At 50.1% G+C, this 19,870-nt stretch overlaps 1 protein-coding gene across 2 annotated transcripts in view; it reads left to right on the top strand.

Moving 5' to 3' along the window:
- TNFRSF21 (TNF receptor superfamily member 21) overlaps positions 1-18,721 on the top strand; it is a 35,325-nt gene extending 16,604 nt beyond the window's left edge. For both annotated transcript variants that reach the window (XM_055714093.1, XM_005441559.4), the window contains exons 4-7: positions 7,338-7,603; positions 14,149-14,202; positions 16,545-16,764; positions 17,635-18,721. In XM_055714093.1, coding sequence (XP_055570068.1) covers positions 7,338-7,603; positions 14,149-14,202; positions 16,545-16,764; positions 17,635-17,864 — 770 coding nt within the window. In that variant the 3' untranslated portion in view covers positions 17,865-18,721. The remainder of the gene's footprint in view (positions 1-7,337; positions 7,604-14,148; positions 14,203-16,544; positions 16,765-17,634) is intronic.
- The last annotated feature ends 1,149 nt before the right edge of the window (positions 18,722-19,870 follow it).

Genomic DNA, 19,870 nt, shown 5'->3' with positions numbered 1-19,870 from the left:
CCTCGCCCTGCTGCCCACGTGGCTGGTGATGCAGCCCAGGGCACGGTTGGCTCGCTGGGCTGCAAGTGCACATGGCCGGTCTTGTTAGATTTCTCATCCACCGGCACCACCAAGTCCTCCTCAGCAGGGCTGCTCTCAATCCCTTCATCCCCCAGCCTGTGCTGATATTGGTGATTGCCCTGACCCAGGTGCAGGACCTTGCATACCTTCCAAACCTCCTCATTTAGGACCTGAAGTATATTTGCAGGGGGGGGAGGAATTGAGTTTCCAATAACCTTCCCTTTTTGGCAGAGATTGATGAAATCTTCACCTTTTGGAAAGGTACTTGTGTTGGGGATTTGGGATTTCTGAGTCCTGGTTTGGCAGAGCCGTGGTGTGGTGTCAACTGGAGTTTGGATGTGCCGCATCCTGGCTCGCTTGTACGTGCAGGCTCTGGTTGTGTGCTCAGGGGTAAAAATAGGCTGCTGTGGCTGTGTTCTGCATGAGTCAGGAGGATATTTGGAGGAGGTAGGTGGGCTGAGCTCAGGAACAGAGCTGGGTTTGCAGTGATTTGGAGCTTTTATCTGAACGTAGGGGAGGTTGGGCTGCATCTCCGTAGTTCTCCTGTCTGACTTTTGTGTGCCCTTGGGCTGTGCTTTCCACCCATGATGCTTCATCCTCAAGGTCTGTGCAAGTGTTTATGCCCAGCCAGCCTGTCACAGTTAGGATTTGTCACTATATACAGTGTACAAATTAATATTACTTGTCTCTGGGATACCCATGACAGTAGGTAGGTGGTGGAAGCTCCAGGTGCTCCAACTCAGATTGGTATTGGGATGGTGGAGGTCAGTTCCCACGGGTGTTGTGGATGGACTGGTGGGACCCATCCCTGCTGATGGAGGGCTGTAGCATGAAGTTCTCTGAAATCCTGCCTTGCTGAAAATGTGTGATGCTGGCTCTGGAACCCTGGGCAGATGAGCTGCTTGTTAGCTGAGACTGTGTGCCACAGGTCCTGAAAGATCTCCTGGGCTTTGCTTCTCAGCTGTGTAAGACAGCCTGTAAGACTTGAACTGATGTTGTGTTAATCCTTTTCCCTGTGCTATATCCCTTCATTATTATTGGGATAGGAGGACACATGGCTTGGGAAGGCTCTGTAGACTTGAACATGAGATTTCCACTTAACAGCAGCAGCTTCTCAATGAGCGCTCTTCTGAAAATACCAAGTGATGTTTGGCTTGAGCTCTGAAAATGAAAATGACAACAGCTTTTTGTTTGTGAGAGGGTGGGGAGAGGAAGGAACTGAAGCTCCTGTGTGGCTAGGCTGTGGTTAGACTTTACGGTATCTGCTGCCTGGTGCTTGGGTGTAGCCTTCTGGCAGGGTAGCTCTTCCACTCCTCTTCAGTTTGCTTGAAGATGTGAAAAAGTAACGGCAGGGAAGAGAAAGGGTCTCTTGCAGGTGCTGTACATAAGCGTGCCAGCACCACCGGTCGTGGCCCCAGGCTGCACTGGCCTCTTACGCTGAAGATCTAGGTTTACATCCAACCTGTAAATAACAGGGCTATGGGAGGCAAGTGAGGCTTGTCCAGAACAAGCTCAAGAGAGTCACTAAAGCTCAGGCAAGCCCCATGTGCTTGTGTGATGACCACCTTGGTGACATTCATGAGTGGAAGGAGTGACTGCTCTGTCTACACCAAACTGTGTACTGCGAAGAGGCAGGAGGCATTCGAAGGAGCTGGAAATGGGTGGGAAAAATCTTGAACATAAGCAAATGGAAGTCACTGAAATGGTGTTTATGGGGAAGATTGTGGCACAGGTGAGCAACGTGCTTGGAGGAGAGTGAGCTGTCTGTAGACTAGACCTGCCTTCCAGGAAGGTCCTCCCTTAGCTCAGCACCTTTGTAGATGAGGTGGACGTGTATTCAGCAGTGCTGTTTGCTTGTGCTGCTCTGCAGGCGCCTGTCCATCTTTGGACTTGTCTCCATTTGTCTGTTTGCTCTGGCTCTAGACATGCCTGGTTGTGCCCGTGTTCCTAAGTGTGTACATCCACCCTTGCCCGTGCATACCATGTTGATCTTGTCCTGGCTTGAAAGGGAGTTCTTCATTGCTCCAGGGTTATCGCTGTCTTCAAATGTTAGGTGGTTACATGGAGTAGTCCATCACAATATTTAGGGAACTGTGAAGTTTAGATAATAGCAACTGAAATGCCACCTGCCCAGGTACCCAAGATATGTGTGGATGTCCTGGATCCTTCAGATGCTTTTGTTGCCTGCTCTGGGATGGTCATGGCACATGCAGCTCTGCTGAATGCAGCCATGAGGGTTTCACAGCAAGGGGTCCTCTTTAATTCCAGTGTCTGAGGCGAGCAAAGCTGGGTGATAAATGGTGATGGTCCCTGATGATGATGGACAGGGTGGTGGTGCCTCCTCTATTAGCAGTAGTGTGGTGCCAGCTCTCCCAGGCTGTTCTCATAGCCTGTGTTAAAGGAGGAGGAGGGCTCGGGCTGTTCTCTGGTATTTGCAAGCTCAGAGCAGCTTCATCGTGCAGATGTGGCTGCGACCGGCCTCACGTGGGAAGCATGAAACGATTGGGTTAAAGCATGTCCCTGCTGAGTTTGGCCATTTCTCTTGGGCTTGCTGGGATCCAGAGGGCTTTGACCATCATCTCCAGCCTTGTCGTGCAGGTGAATGTGGTAGGAGAAGGTCCATTTGGTTCGGTGGGTGGGGAGGACCCAGGACCGAAGGTGGAGCTGGGGTTTTTTTCTCCATGCACCCTGGTAGGCATTTTCCCATCCCAACGGGACATTCCACCACTATTAGTGCTCTGCAGAGAAACTTGTAGGGCTTCTGGAAGTATGGAAATAGTAGGACTGTAAGCTTATTATAAGCATTAACATTTTATTTTAGTTTTGAATAAGTGAATTAAGTTACTGTAAGTGGTTTGGGCAGTATTACTTGGCAGCGTGCAGCCGCAACTTGTCATGTAATGGTTTTAATCTTATTTTTCAAGAACAGAGGGGGCAATGGGTTTCTAAATGACTGGAGCCAAATCTGCGCTCACGTCTGTGTCTCCTCCTTATCTTTCTGGGGTTTTGTTTGCCCAATATTGTAGTGGATGTAGTGAACATATGGGGCTTAATGAATTTAATAGTTGCAAGAAAATGAGTTTAAGGTTCTTATAGTATTAAGGTAGACATTTCCAAATTCGTTTTTAATGGAACATTTGTTCTCCAAAGATTATTACGCGCCATTAAGTCCTCTGCTGCCTGGTGTGTTCTCGTGCCCTGGGATATTATTGCCAAGGGATATAAACATGTTTATGGGGCCACTTTATTGAATAGTGAGATTAAATATACTAAACTTGAAAATGTCAGTAGGAGCTTGAGCGCTTTGTCATAAATCTTGTGCAAGAACATTAGGGCGTAAATATGGTGCCACCGTGTAAAACTGGTGCAAATCAAGTTGCAACCAGCTGAAAAATTTTCTCACTAGTACAGCAGCTGTAAATACTGGGATTTATCAGCATTTAAATATGTAGATGGGAGCAGGTTTTTCCTTTCCTGGGAGGACTAGAAGTGCCACACAAGGGTCTTAAAACAGAAAATTATGTTTTAATGCTTCTGTGTGACTGATGTGTGTGGGAGCAGGCAAACCTCCCACCCAGGAGGTTTGTCTCACTGCAGGGCAGCACTGTCGGGGGGGACCCAGCTCTGCTCAGTTTATATATATATGTGTGTGTGTGTGTACATATATGATATAAATGGGCCACATTATCTATATGTAAATATATATATCACTCAACCCAGGAAAAATAAGAAACCCTGAATACGAGAGGAGAAAAAGCTCTGTGAGATTTATGGACTGAGATAACTGATGCACTATATGTAGATATATCTCAGTGCATAAATGTTTTTTTTTATATATATATACACATAGGTATAATAGGTAGTACCAGACCTGCTCGTCCGTCTTTGCATTGCTGTCGTACCTTGGTGCACAAGCCTTGCAGAGTCTTTTCTGCCCTCGTACTCGGGGATTCTCATTTTCTTTCCTTGGATTGAGTGATAAAATTAAGCGTTGGCTGCATAAACCTGGCATTTTGCTGCTTTTGTCCCTAAAGCGCTTGAATTTGCTGGTTTAAAGGATCAGACCCCAAACCTGAGTTGGCTTTTGGGCTTCTTACCGGCACGGCTGTGTGATACCTGAAGGCACAAGGCTTGGTTGCCAGTGTGATTCAGGCTGCCTGTCCTTCCTGTGCAGGACTGATGGCCATCCCAGAGGCAAAAGCATTGAGGGAGAGGAATTTGGGATTTGCCTGGAAGCCCGCAGGCAACCCGTGGTCACCTTGAACTGAGGACCACTGGGTTTTTGTCTGGGTAAGGAGTAGAGTTAACAGGACCAGGCCTCGCTGAAATGTGGTGGGTGATAGCATCTGTTTATGTGCCTCAGATAATTAACCCCATCATAAATCTCAATGGCACATTTGCAGCCTTTTCTTGTTCCTTGATGCTGGGGAACATTGGCTTTGTCTTGGGCTTATTCTGAATAACGAAGGCAGCAATTTCCCCACCCCACCTCCCTCCTGAACCTCTCCACAGTTAAAACCAAGCCCTGTAGTTGGGTTGGTTTGGAGGGGGGGCTGCATCCCCAGCGTGGGGCTAGTGGGCTGAGCTTTTATGGTAGGAGAAACCCCAACCCTCACATCTCCATTGTGATGGTACACATACGTTGCTGTACATCAGCTGGGCAGGGAGGTCGGGTGGTTATGGTGGGAGGAGGGTAGGGATATGCAAAATGCAGTTTGTACTTTGGCGTTTCTGCTGCAGAGCAGGTTGAGCGCTGGCTGCGGATGCTCTGAGCACTGCGGGGTCATGGCTGCGTTATCTAGCTTGGAAGTGAAAACTGAAGTCTATATATAGCAGGTCTTGATAAGCTTGCTTTAGTAGTGAGACGGGGGTTGGTCAAAAGTACCTGCATGAAGCTGTATAGGGTTTTTTATATGTGTGTATATATGCATATGTAAAATACTTATATCCTATATAAAGTTATTAAAATACGTATATATACACACACACAAAATCTATATCAGGCTGTACAGATATTTTGTAGATGTGTATATATTGTACAGGGTTTGTGTGGTAAGGTTTGGGTAGTGGGGGGCTGCAGGAGTGGTGTCATTTGTGAGTTGCTGCCAAAGTTCCCCCTGTGTTCACCGGAGCCGGTGCCGGCGTAAAGACAGACCTGCTGCTGGCCAAGGCTGAGCCCGTCTGCGAGGGTGGTAGCGCCTCCGGGGTAACGGATTTAACAGGGAGGGAAATGCCAGCAAAAACCTGGGCAACAGCAGCCGGAGGAGGGGAGCGGGAGTATGTGGGAGCCGCAGCCCTGCAGCCCCCAGGCCAGGGCAGGGGGAGGCCGGGGGGCTCCAGGCCCCGCAGCAGCGGCTCCCCCCAGCCCGCGGCGCAGCCCCCGGCGGGGCAGGCTGTGCCCCCAGCCCACGGAGCCCCCGGGGGCAGCTCCCCCCCGCAGCCGGGGCAGGGGGTGCCCGAGGGAGGCTGTGACCCGCGGGGGCCGCGCTGGAGCAGCTCCGGGCAGGGCCCGTGGCCCCGCGGGGAGAGGAGCCCGGGCTGGGCGGGCTGCGGCAGGGCCGGTGCCCCCGCGGGGACCCGCGCCGGGGCCGGCTGGGCCTGAGGGGCTGCGCCCCGCCGGGGGAACCCACGGCGGGGCCGGGCGTGGGGAACGGCAGCCCGGCAGGGCCCCGGGCCGGGGCAGGGTGTGAGGAGCCGCCCCCGGAGGGGCAGGAGCGGCGGGGACCGTGTGAGGGACTGACCCCGCCCCGGGCCCGCCCTGCGCCGCGGCCGGGGAGCGGGGAGGGGCCGCGGGGGGAGGGCCCGGGACGGTGCCTTGAGCTTCGGTTTTATTTCTCGCTGCCCTGCTCTGCTCTGACCGGCAATCAATTAAACTGATTCCCCCCGGCGGAGCCTGTTTTGCCCGTGACAGCAGCTGCGGAGCGATCGCCCCCTGCCCCGCTCCCGCCCCGCCGGCCCGTCGCTGTTTCTGCCCCGGCCCGGCTGAGGGGGCAGCCGGCGGCCGGCTGGGCCCAGCCCGCCACATACATATGTGTATGTATCCACACCTATACAAGATACCTACATCATACATAGAGATATACACGTATATCTGCGTGTATATACGCGTATAAAAAAGGAGATAGGTATCAGGCTGTGGAGTTTATGTATGTATTTGGCTATATCAGGGCTGCAACCTGCAGGTGCAGTTGGGAGGTTTGGTCTAAACCGCATTAGAAATTGTTAAATTTTAGGCCAGCAGGGAGGACCCTGGCTATGATACTGTTCCATAAGCAGCTGTTTTTTGCTGACACAACAGTTGTACCTGCAGAGTGAGAGATTCCTGGTAGTCCTGGTAGGATGGAGGCGTGCTGGCTCACGAAGGCAGCCCAGGTGTGGTTACCTCGCTGGAAAAAGTGAGTTTCAGTTTGCAGCTCACTTCCACCAACCTTTCATGTGGCTGTTGGAAACTAGATGTAGCTCACCCTTTGCTAAGACAGGGTTAATTAGCTGTTATGAAGGAGGTATGGCTTTATTTGAGGGTTTAACTCCTGACCTCTTAGTAGACTCAAGGATAAGCATGCTGTTTGTATTGCCGCCACAATACAGGGAAAAGACCCTCACAGTCTTAAACCAGCATGTCTCAAGGGCTTTTCTGGGGGAAACTTTGCCTTTTTGTTCTTCACATCCCCTGTCAGCTCTTCCATTCACCCAGCGCTTACCTGGTGCGGGGGTCTCCTGTCCCATAACTCAGTCATCCCACTGGTCTGCCCTGGAAGCGGCTCTAAATGTGATCATGGCTGCTGAAGGTGCTCTGTTGTGGAAACATTAATCTTTATAGAAGTGCTTTGGTGACACATCTCTTAATCCAGCTCCTGTTCAAAGCAGTGGCTGCAATGCAGGCGTATGGGCAAGCGCTTTGCCATCTTGCCTGTTCCTGCAGCGGCATGGTGGCTGAGTACCAGGGGTTTTACCATGCCAAAAAGTGCAGGAAAGTTTATGGTTAAATTAACCTGGTTGATTTTAGGGTGCATATGCTTTGATGGGAGTAACCTATGCATCTATCACCGTTTATTTGCATAGCAGGTGTTGAGCACCTTGCATTGAGCTCTGCTTGTCTGCAGAGCTCCTTGCAGCCTGGACTCATGAAAAGTCTTTATAATAAAGTCTCCAAAGACCAACCAAAGAAAAGCAAAACATGGCTGTGTGGGGATGGGAGAAGCTTTTGTAAAGCCTAGGTCTGCAGTGCCAAGAGGCTGCAGACCCAGTGCCTCACCTGTAGCTCTTCTGCCCCACAGGCATTGACATCCTGAAGCTGGTGGCAGCCCAGGTGGGGAGCCAGTGGAAGGACATCTACCAGTTCCTGTGCAATGCCAGCGAGCGTGAGGTGGCGGCTTTCTCCAACGGCTACGCTGCTGACCACGAGCGCGCCTACGCCGCCTTGCAGCACTGGACCATCCGTGGGCCTGAGGCCAGCCTGGCCCAGCTCATCAGTGCCCTCCGCCAGCACCGCCGCAATGATGTGGTGGAGAAGATCCGAGGCCTGATGGAGGACACCACACCGGTAATGATGGGCTGGGCTTTGCATGTTCTGGTCTGAGGTGGTGCACATCTTGTCTGGCTGTGGTGAGCATGTGGGTGCGTGGGACATGGCTGTGACCTTGAGCTTGGCTCATAGCCAACCAGCTGGACTCCCATCTCCCCCTGAAGCTCCTTGGGGGCTTATACTTAAGCCTTGTGTTGCTTTTGAGCGAAAATTTGCCAGAGTTTGGTCAAAACCTTGTCAAAGTTATGACAGGCTCTTGAGTCCCACATGTTATGGTTTGCATGTGTCTTTGAAGATCGCCAGGAAGACCTGGTGCTTGAGCCCTCATGTTGGGGACACGGAGGAAAAAGCATCCCCCTTTAAACTTGCTCTTAAATACTGTAACTAATTGCCCAGGATTTTGTGAGAATGACCAGGTGTCCTTGAGTGCTAATTGTTGCTATCATGAAGCAGTGGATTGCTTCCTCCGAGGCAGTGATTGGTGGCATGGGGTGTCCCATGTATGCTGTCCTTCAGAGTTGTTGCCTTCTTTGGCAGCTCTGGCCTTAAAACAACCTGTCCCATATTTTGGAAGGATAAACAAATTGCTGCAGAATATCCTGCAGGTAGGGTCTCGGCTGGGTGTAAGTCATCAGGAGGTGCCTTGGTGACCTTTGCAGTTTGTTTTGGCCACGCCTGCCTTACCTGTCAGTGTGCTTTCAGTTTTTTGGCTCTCATAATTCAGTGGTCTTCTGGAAGCGTTCGTAAAGGTGATGGATGTGGCTTCTTCTGAAACTGGAAGCCAATGGGATGACATGCATAGAGGTGGGGGCAGTTGAGGGAGGGCTCTTCCCCCAAACCAGTTTGTGAAACATTCCCCGTTGACTTTAGCAGTGACCCACACCCAAAGGGGAATGGATGGGTGCCTGAAAACCTCTCTGGGCACTTGGTGGGTGTCTTCATGTATAGCAGAGTGTGCGGGGCAGAGCATTTATCAGGGCAGGGGGGTCCCAAATCTGTTTTGACCATCCCAAACTTCCTCCCTATAAGGAGGACCATGGTCCCTTTACCACATCCCATATCCCACGTAACTTTTTTCAGCGAACTGGACATCTTGGTCCCTTGTAACCCTAGTGTGAAATCACAGCTTTCCTTGTGTCAGCAAAGAGTCTTGAGCTCGTGTTTCTTTGAGAGACACTGAGTCAGGTGCATGCCAAGCATCACCCCATGCGTCCTGACCAGATTTTGGATAGGTTCACTTTGCCAGCTGCCCAGATTACTCCTGCTTGTATTCAGTTGGGTTTTTTCTTCTTTCCAGCTCCTGGTAATTAAGCAGCATGTAGCTTTCTCGTTTCCTACTGTGCTCCAAGATTTTTATTTTTTTTTTAATATCAAAGATGGAAAAAATGAAAAGCCTGGGACAAAGCTATGGTTAGGAAAAGGAGAGACAGACGAAATTGTCATTTTGCACATGTGAATTAAAGTTTCCAGTATGTGCAGTGTCCCAGAAAGATATGACATCCTCTTGCTCTCCTGGAGCAGGTAGTAACCTCTGTCCTCCTAGTTACTGCTTTGACTGAATACTACAACAAAGTGCTGGGCCAGGACATCAGATAAAATGTTGGGCTTCTTCATCAGCACGCAACACCTAATTAACGGATTTGGGCTCTGCAGTAGTTAATGCCCCTGACCATTGCGCTGCTTTGGCCAAGATGATCAGGTAGTGTTTCTCAAACAGCACAAAAATGTGGGTGGTAGCTCCAGGAACAGGGTTTATGACCTGTTGGAGTGGTGGACTCTTGACAATGGAGTAACCACAAGCTGTTGGCTTTCATGTGCCCATGACTCTGAAAAGGTAGCAAGCAGGTGTTCTGGAGAATGAGCAAACACAAATCTCATGGATAATTGTATGCAAGTCTTCTGGACTTTCTGACTAGGTGTCCTGTAAGATGTTTCTCTTTGCTTTCCAAAAGTGTGTTGTGTTCCCCAGCATCCAGCAGCACCTGGAGCCTGGTGGTCCCCTACCACCTTCATTTGCTTTCCTAGAAATTTGTAAAATTGGGTCGCTGATCTTTTGAGTAGGTGGCTCAGGTGGGCCCACATGAGGAATGGGGCTTGTTTCAGCAATGGAGTTGATGTTTAACAAATTCACCTGAGCTGGCACATCCTTTTCCCCCATGCATCTGATTGGACTTTTTTTGATGAGCATCCCTCGTGATCAGCCTTAGGTGTTGGCCATTCCCCTGCCCTGAAGGTCCTGGACCGGTTGCTGCACTGAAGCTGCATGTGGGATGTCAAAGCTTGAAAGTGTCCCAGGGTGCAGATTCAGCATGGCAGCACACTGTGTTTCTGCAAGGTATTACCTGCTGTAACCTGTCTGCCTCCTCTCCCTGAGTTGGCTCCCACACTGTGGATGTGGGTGGTGGTGGAATAGCTCTGGGAGGGATGCAGGAAGCTGTGGGAAGTGGCTTGTGCAAGGGAGACTTAAATTCCTGGAGCCTCGCGCTGTCGCTGAGCTACATCACAGTACTCCAGCCCGCAAGCGGCCAGGGGAGCTGATTGCTCAACGCCAGGAGCAGGAATTGAGGTTGATTTTGGTGGTTTTTTTTTAATCTGCCGGTTGGAAAGCCTATAATCGGAGCTAATTGGAGTTTGACTCTCTCCAAATGCAGACAAATCAAGGCAGTTTCCCGCTGTACCAAACTGGAGAGAAGCGGAGGAGCAGGTTGCCCTTTTGGTGGCAGGCGTGGGTGCCGCGCTGCGCCTCTCCAGCAACTGGCCCTGCAGAAGAGGTCTTACAAAAAAATCCAACTAAAAATAATAGAAAGAGCTTTTTGTGCTGTAGAGGGAGTGAGGACTCTCATAAGCAATGCAAATGCATGCATCCTCCCTACAGCTAATGGCATGATGCCCTTGGGGCAATCCAAGCCAGCAGGGAGCCTCTAAAACATGTATCCTAGATGAGCCCAGGCGGGTGCGCAAGTAGCTGTGCTGTCCGTGACGCCTTTGGCCCTGTCCGGCATCCCTGGGTGCAAAAGCAGGTTTTTCCATCTCTCCCCACACAGTTCTGTGTCATAAGAAAGCACTGACACCCCCAACTCATAACTAAAAGTTGTGTTACACAGTGATACAGCTCTAGGACAGCAAATTGGTACCCTAAATGCAGTCAGCCTCCCTTCACCATCTCATCTTACCCACTATCACATCCTTGTCCCAAATCCTTTATCTGGGCATCTGGTTTCAGCCTGTGAAACCTGTGGAGGCAAAGCTGCTCTATCCTGTTGTGCCCCATTCCCTCAGCAGCCTTTTGGGCTCCAAAATCCAAATATTTACAACCCCCAGTGGGAACAGGGGAATTAAAGGGAGTTTCTGGAGCATTACGGTATGTGACAAGAACATTTTCCTTAAGATAGAGAAGACCTCTGCTGAAGACTCGCCGGCTTTTTTAGCTGTGGGAGATTATGCTGGTTTTGCATTGCGCTGAATGAATTTAGGTTAAAACGAGATTAGCCCTCTGAATCGCTTTGCTAGGGTTTTTTTGCAGCTGATCCAGAAAATATGGCAAGCGCAGCAGCTGTGGGAAGGTTTTTCGGGGTGCATTTAACTCACAGGGCTCCTGCTAAAGGTTGGCTCCTGCCACAAAAGCTTCTGAGGTTTGCAAAATCTCTCCCCTTGCAGGCAGGCTTGCCAGGCAGCAGCACGCGAGCCTGGGCACTGTTTAGTGAGTGCAGGCACACCCCAAATTAGTGGTGCCAACAAGAGCAAGAACAGGGGACAGAGGGGGAGAAAGGGAGCGGTTTTTCACTGCTATCCCAGCAAATTGCAATTCTCCGTTTTGGGGTTAAAATCAGAGAAGTTAAGTGCAGCGCAGGTGCTGGGGAATGGGATTTTTTTTGGGGGTGCATAACAGCATTTTTCAAATACCAAGGGGTGTCTGTGTTCACCCGGGCTGGCCTGAGGCATTGCTGGCACAGCTGGTTTAGTTGGCTACTGTAAGTGTCCTACTGTGAGCAATGCTTTAAGCTCTTATCTCTTTATTTATGGCTCTGCTGGCCTTGGCTGAAATATTTCAGCGAACGGATGGAGGGGAAGCAAACAGCCTTGCTCAGGGCGTTCAGCAGTGCAGCCTCAGCAAACCTTAAAAAAAAAAATTAATAAGGGAGATGCTGAAAATGGAGAGGGTGAGACTGCAGCCCCAAGCCCAATGAGATTTAGGTCCACAGCCAATTGCATGCTGCAGATAATCCCGTGAATCAGCAGATATGTCAGGGCTGGGTCTGCTGTGAGGTTAAGCGGTAGGGTTTTTGGGGAGTGCTAGAGGAGAAGAGGATGTGAAAGCATCCCCGTGTCCCCGCATGCAGCTGTGGCAGCGCATTTTGGCTCCTTCCTCTTTTGCAGGTCAAAACCCTGCAGGGGGAGGTCAAGAGCCTGGAGCAGTGTTCCCCAAATCCAGCCCCTGACAGTTGCTGTCCATCCTCTTCGTTTCCTCTGTTGGCAAAGCAAAACTGGGCTTGACCCAGTAATTAGCAATTAATGTTGTGCTGCGTTAACCTCACACGGCAGAGCAAAGATGAAGCTGCCGGACGGATTTCCCAGCTGGGGCGCTCTAGTCCAAAGGCTGGGAAATGGCCAGGCAGCCAGGAAAAAACAAAATTGCATACAGTTTTTTCCTTCTGGACTTGCATTGGGTTTTATTTGAGGCACAAAGCTGTACGATAACATGGCCAGAGCCCTGGGGAAGGGGCAGGGCTGGTGGGGTTTTGCTGGAGTGGGCATTTCCTCCAGGTTTGCTCTAAACCATGAGTTGACTTCTGGCAAACAGAGGTCGGGTTTGAACCAGGCTGGAGAATGTGCAGTAAACAAAAATGTAGTAATTTATGAAGTAATACAAATATAAATAATATAAACACAAGAATATGAACTTTATAGTAGGTGCAGTTATATTTGGCGTTTCCGTGCTGTGGTAGCCAGGTTGGGTCTGTGTGCGTGCAGTATGATGGGCTTGGGGAGCGCAGGGTGAAACTAGAAGATGGTGCGGTCGTAACAAGCTGAACTTGGTACCAGCTTGCTCAGCCTGAAATTGGGTTTGGAGACTTCATCACGACTTCATCAACTCTTCATCATTGTTTGAGTTGAAAAAGTGGGTGGGCAAATCCATAGAAAGGAGAAGCCACGAGAAGCTCTCCATGGAAACACCATCTCCTGCTTGGAGAAGCACTTTGGCCCATGAATGGTTAGAGGCAATGGAGAAGAGCTGCTTCCTCTGTGGGTGGTTGTGTCTTGGTGTCTAAACCCTCCCCAGACCCGGCATTGCCTGTCCTGGGTTGTGTGAGGCTTGACTTGAGCAGCTCTTCTGCAGGGCTGCCTTGTGTTGAAGGATGCCGGCTCCACCGCAGAGGTGGTGTTGGGCGCTCTTCTGAAACCTGGGCAGTGAGGTGAAGGACACAGGGAGGACATTTGGGCTTTCACACCCAGGGTGCTGAGCACCTTTGTGCCCTTCCCATTCTGGCAAAGGGCTTGCCTCCTGCTCTGCAGCATCTGCACACCATTGCTGCATCTCTGCCACCTCAATAAGATCTCATGGCCTGGTCAACAGTGTTTCACCTCCAAGGCTGGGTCTGCCCCGAAGGTGGACACCCCCCCCCCCCCCCCCCCCCCCCCATGTGCCCCGTGAAGCCACTCATCCTAAGCAGATCCTCCCTATGCCTGTGGGGACCACAGCGAGAGCATCCTCCGCCGGTGCCACCCTGCATTTGCAGCATTGCCCTCGTGGGGCTGCCACCCAGCCCACCCTGCTTCATGTGCCGGGTTTTCTCCTCCCACATCCCCTACAGAGGCATAACAGACCTGGGAGTTGGGTTGGTGTCAGCCGGGTGTCATCTTTTGGCAGGGAATCCAGGAAACGGACGCCTTGGTGCTAAATTTATGCCCCCACACTTCCCAGGAGGGTGCACAGCCACCCTCTGCAGCAGCAAAGCTGCCACTGGCTTCTGCTACCGCCTGGTTACTGCAGGAGGAATTACAGGGAAGCATCGCCCAAGGGAGGGTGGGTTTTTTTAAATGCTTATGACTGTTCCTTCCTAACGTTAGCACAGCAGCTGCTGTGTCTGTTTGTCCAAGTTGAGCTTTTATTGCAGTACAGAAAAACGAAGGCAGAAAATAGGACCAACCAGTTCAAACAGAGCTGTTGGGAGCAGCTGTGAAAAGAAAACAAAGCCAAGCCTATGTCGTGTTCTGTCCCCATCCTTTTGGGAAGGACCTTCATACACCCTGAGCTGCTTAGCGTGTCCTCCCAGATGCATCGGGATCCAAGAACATGTCAGTGCTTGAGCTGTGTCCTAAAGGTCTGCGAGTACACAGGAACTGTTAGGATTTTTTTTTTTTTTGGCGTTGCAAACCTTTTGCTGCAGTGCTCAAAAAAAAAAACCAAAAAAAAAACCGTAAAAAAAACCCAAAAAGTTGGCAGAGCAGCCTGGTACAGCTGACCAGTTGCAGGCTGCTGATGCATCAAAGCCACTGTGGCGCCTTTGGGTTTCATGCTGGACCATGTGTCTTAACAGTCTCTTATGTGTCTGTCTGTGCAGGTGCAAATGCAGCCTCAGTGGCAAGCACAGGACCCCTGCAACGATGATGGGAAGGTGAGAAATTTGTTGGCTCTGGAAAGGCAAAAGGGCTGCAGAGAGCTTTTTGTTGTTGGTGGGGGTTTTTTTGGTTTTCTTTTTTTCCAGCCAGAGTTTAGTTTCACTTGCACACCACTGTTCTTAAAAATAGGAATGGGCAAGGTGGTTTCAAGCAAATGAGTCATGGGCTATGAATAGTGTATTTTTACACCTATTCCACAGGCTTCACCTCACAACAACCTTTTGCTTTCCCTGGCCTTTCAAAACCTTCATTCCCACTTGCTTTCTTCCCGCAGTTTAAATATTAACACACATCTGAGCATCCTGTTTGCTTTGCCTCAAGCTCGCAACCATTCAGCTATTTGGAAAGCTTTGGGCTCCCGGGACGCCTACAGTCAAATAACCAGGGGTGATTTTTTTTATTTTTCCTAGTGTGCTTTAGCAGCTGTTTAATTAAACTCCACATGACTCGCTTCTGGGAAGGGTTTTTCCCTTCTGCTGGGAAGGCAGAGCCAGGGCAGCTGGCTGCTCCCTTGACTTCCCTGTAATTGCTCCTTGGCCGTCAGGCCACTTTTTGGAAATCAGGAGGTGGGTTTGCGGCTGGGTATTAAGTAGATGAGTTGCACAAGGAAAAACTAACCCCTAAAGCCTGTTTGTTATTTGTAAAGGGGGAAGCTGGAGAGTGTTGCAATTTGGAAATTGGCCAGCTGCTGTTCTGGTCCTTCCCTTGCTTTTTCCTGTTAATGGCAATAGGCTGATCCTCATCGATGAGCCGTACTGGACAGGGAGTTTCAGAGGAGAAGGCAGATTCTTTTAATTAAAAATTAAAGCTGACTTTTATTTTTAACATGCCTATTGCGTAATGTGCTGAGCTAGAACAAATCCTCCCCTGTTTATTTTCAATAGGGGGAGAAAAAAATACCCTTTTATTCTACCAGGAGCTGGCTTCAATGTTAATTTAATGTGAACTAATGGGCGTCTCAGCAGACATGTGATTTGTGGGTGGCAAATTCCTCGACACGGATGAGGAATGCTCAGGCACATCCATGCCGGCACGGAGGTGGCTCAGCAGCTCCCTTTCCCACAGCCTTTAATCCAAATTTTGCATTTTAATCCCTGGATAGTAGGCAAAAGCACGTTAGGAGGAATAGCCTGGTCTTCCCTCTGCAGAAGGAGAAAACAGGGTTGTGAAATAATGTCAGGAGGGTGGGTTGCCTCTGGACAGGGCTTGCTGTTTTGCTCTCTGGCAGGTTGTGCAGGGATGTGGGGCTTGGAAAGAAGTTAAAGCAGGTTGCTTTAAGGACCATTAAATATTTAAGGGACCTGGTGACCTGCAGAGGTGCCCAAGCTGCCAACCCAGGGATGTGGGGATGCTGCCCCAAGCCTCTTGTCCCTGCAGGGAATGTGAACCAGAAATACTCTGCTTGAGATTTGCACCCCAAGGAAATGCTGAGAGATGGAGGAGGGTGGATAATGTTGGCTGCTGTCGTGCAGGAACGAGATGTAAGAAGGAAGATGCAGTGCACAGTCAAATTAGGCAGCGGGTTCACACCAGCACCCAAATGGTGCCGCTTCCCAGCGCGACATGTCCCAGTAGTGCTTAGTCTTTGCCTGTGTCTTTGGGACTGTGGAGCCAAACACTTGCCCTTGGCTTGCATCAGGGTAGCAAAAGGCAAAGGCAGTTGGGTGACACTGAGGTCAATGCCAGCCCCTGCTTGTCCTTCCTGGCCCTGAAGTTGGAGTCTGGTGGGATGGATTTCTTCATCAACACTTTAATGGGGAGCAAGGTGAGACGAGGCAAACAAATCATTAACTCAAAATGTTACTGGTGTAGCTGGTCACAGGAGTGTGCTGCAGTGAAGATCCCCGAGGGCTCTCACAGCTTTTGCCCTGTAGCCTCACCACTGCTTGGAGGTGTGGAGCCAAGCTGTAACTCATAGCTGTGGAGCAGTTTTTTTGGCAGAGCTTACCTGCTTGGGCATCATCACTGGTTGCCCCCAAGTGGTGTCCTTTGGGCTTTAATAAACTGAGCGTGAGAAGGAAAACCAAGTTAAAATGCTCTGCTGTGGTTGCATGCACCACCCTGGTGCTGTGGGTGCTCCTACCCAGAGTGCAAGTTGAGTTACCTACCCCTCCTGTCTGCTGAGCACTGACATGCCAAATGTCCACCCCAGGTGATCTCCAGTGCCTCCCTGCGAGGAGGAGGAGGAGGAGGCCACCTGAATGCAGGGACCACTTGCCAAGGATGGGTTGGGGTGTGTTGAAAGTTGGGATGCAGATGGCTTTACATGCGAGCCCATTGCATAGCATCCCCCCTTGGCGCCCCCAGTTAATTTTCCTTCTCTTTCTTCCCCTCAAAGCTGGAAGCTGACAGACTGGCGCTGCCAGTGAGCCCCAGCCCACTCAGCCCCGCGCCCAGCCCCAGCCCCAAGCCCCCCGAGGCGGCTGTCCTCACTGTGGAGCCCTCTCCTTCAGAGAAGAAATGCTTCTTCGTCGATGAAGCAGAGCCCCTCCTGCGGTGCGACTCGACCTCCAGCGGCTCCTCTGCGCTCAGCCGGACAGGCTCTTTTATTACCAAAGGTACCAAAATCAGCCTGGAGGGGAGCGGGAGGACCAAAGGGATGCCACAGTGTGTCTCCTGCCGTTAGCATACGTGGAAGAGCTGCCCAACATGGTATCGCTAAAGTAAATAACTGGGAAAATTGGCTTGCCAGGCTACGTTTATTGCATCCTCATTCCACACCAGGTTATCCTTGTAGCAAAGATGATACAGATTTGGGAGGGGAAAACACCTTTAAAGGCTTCTAACTCTTGGAAGTGCTGCCAGAGAAGTTGTAGCATCTCTGGATGTCTGGTGGGGATTTCTCCTGACTTTTGGCTGTTGTGTTGGCCTGTGCGTTATTGCATGAGGTAAAACCAGGAAAATGTCATTTCAAGATTGAATTTTATTTTTTTCCACCCTTGATCCACTTGCTGCAGTGTGTGACTGGAGATATAAACTACCATTAGTCAACCCCCCTGCTTTTTTAATAGGGTTTAATTTACTGCATTTAATCTTCTTAAACTTGTGATGAAGGTGAAACACTGAGCTTAGTCAATCTACTGAATTTATACTTGGGTGCAGAAATGAAGCTGACCCAATGAAAACAACTCAAAAGAGCAGAATGCAGCTTTTTTGGCTCCTCTCCTGCCTTCGCTTTCCTGTATTGGCCATTCAGCATTTATAAATGCTGTATCTGCTCGAGTGGGATCCTGGATTAGGTGCCTCAGCCACACTGGCTTCTCCATCTTCTCCCCTCCCCATCACCCTCCACCTTTTCCCTTGGTTCTGCTGGTGGTGGGTCCCTCTCCAGAGGCAGCACGAGGGAATGGACCCCAAGTGAGGTCTCCAGGGAGAACGAGCTCTGGTTAGTGGAGGTTTCTTGACCACCCTCTCCTTTCCTCCTACAGAAAAGAAGGACACTGTCCTGCGCCAGGTGCGCTTGGACCCTTGCGACCTGCAGCCTATCTTTGATGACATGCTGCACATCCTCAACCCCGAGGAGCTCCACGTGATAGAGGAGATCCCACAGGCTGAAGACAAGCTGGACAGGCTATTTGAGATTGCCGGAGTCAAGAGCCAGGAAGCCAGCCAGACCCTCCTGGACTCTGTCTATAGCCACCTTCCCGACTTACTGTAGGCACTGGGTCACCATGCACTCTCCGAATATCTGCTAGAGCTAGCTTGGCACTCGTTAAGACCGACAATACGCAGGCAGGTTTTGTTGTAGAATATATGGCCAGTATTTTCGTTGAGGTGTCCTTGGTTTTTGGAGGGGGGGCAGTTTGCCAGCGTTGCACCCCTCTGCCGTAACTCTATCGCTCAGTCCAAGTCTTTGCACCCTCTGCCCCCTTCCCAAGCCTCTCTGCTCCTTGTTCTCATTCCAATCAGATCAGTCGATGCACTTTAAAAAAGCATAAATAAGTAATGCAGTTAATTAACTAGAAGACCACAAATCTGATGTAATTTAACACATCAAATTGGGGATTGCTCTGTAACTCACTTCTTCTGTCAAAGCTGTTGCTCGGAGTGACTGTCTCCCACCACCTCCCTTCGCCTTGGAGTGGTAAATGGCAAAAACACGCGTGCAAAAAAAAAAAAAAAAAAAGCCCAATCATTGCTGGTTACCGTCTTCTAATGCAGCTAAGCTTCCCACCCGAGCTGACTTTTCTTTTTTTTAATGTACTATTGTATAGCTCATATCATTGCTGAGATTTTACTAGCACAGTTATTTATTGTATGGTTTTCACCTGGACAATGCATCGCGCTCCTATAAGCTAAAGCAGAAGCGCTTTAACCGCAAAGAAAAGGGTCAGTCCCAGCAACCTTTGAGGCAATGAAAAGGTCCTTTGCCTTCAGTCGAATGTAAGGAGTTGTCTTGCCTTGCCGCTTGTGGGAGCGGCAGGGCCCCGAAGGAAGCCGGTGCTGATCATGGGGAGCCAAAGGTGGCCGCCGGTGATCCTGCTCTCCTCGTGGTGTAAGACTTAAAAAAAACAAGCTATGCTTTTACACTTGTGTCTCTTGTTTTTTATACAGACGTGGCCGATAGGTTCTCCAAAGACCTTATCCGGTCTTAATAGTCTCTTCAAATCACACTTCACTTTTTATTAAAAGAAAAGAGGTTGGGGGGTGGGGTTAAAAAAGCTGCATCGTAAGAAGTCTGTCTGATTATATTTGCAACTATTATGCTCCCGTAACAAACAGTCTGTACTACGTTCAATTTGAGGAAATAACAATATGAGGGTGGCATGTGCTGCCCCATGGGAAGGGGTGGGAGTGGGGGAAGAGGGGAATGAATTGAAAAATTGCCTTCCAGTGTACTAATTTATTAATAAATACTAGGTGTTTGTTACTTGACATGATTCTGTGTTAACCTCCTTAACACCTGGGACAACTGCGTTGGAGTAGGGGCTGCTCAGGGTGCCTGTGGAAGGGGTGAAGAGGGAGATTTTGGGGGTGGTGAGAGGTGTTGTCTCCTTCAGCTTTGCTTTAAGGCCAAAATGTGATTGCTTTCAGTTGACAACACTGCCTTGAGTCCCCACGGTCACTGCTGGAGCTCTCTGCAGCTGCATGGGGATGCTTTCCTGTGGGGCAGGTCTCTGCACTGAGCCGGGGTGGGGGACATGTCAATCCCTGTAGCAGTGAGCGGATCGAATGGCTGATGGGGCTTCCAGGGTTGGTTTTTGCAAGCTCTCAAAAGCTTTACAGGCATTTGGGGGGGGCTGAAGTATTAATTTTCAGAATGCAGCTGCTGTGCTGAGTCACTCCTGAGTGAAGGTCTTGGAGTCACTGTGCTTCTGTTGCCCTGTTACGTTACCGATGTCCTTAAAAATCTCTGCTTCCAAATAACTTGTCCCTTGTTAGTCTGTCTACGAATGGAAACCTTAATGGGGCAAATGCTTCTGGTGTATAGTACTGTGACTTTGTATGCTTGGCTCCAGAGTGTTTTCTGTTAACTAGGCTGCTGCGTTTTCCTTATTGCTGGCATTGAAAGTTGCTGTAGCAGAACTATGATAGGTACAGGACTAAAACTGCAACGCAGAGATGAAATAGGGTGTGAAATAGCAAGAGCCTCTATCGGGAGCCCTGGGGTGGCTTTTTCACTCTCTGGCTATAAAGCATTGTGCTCTCGGTGGCTACAACATG

This window comes from Falco cherrug, chromosome 6 (assembly GCF_023634085.1).
Source record: "Falco cherrug isolate bFalChe1 chromosome 6, bFalChe1.pri, whole genome shotgun sequence".
Lineage (NCBI taxonomy): Eukaryota > Metazoa > Chordata > Aves > Falconiformes > Falconidae > Falco > Falco cherrug.
Note: the sequence above shows the minus strand (reverse complement) of the source record. Positions and strands in the feature narration are given on the sequence as shown.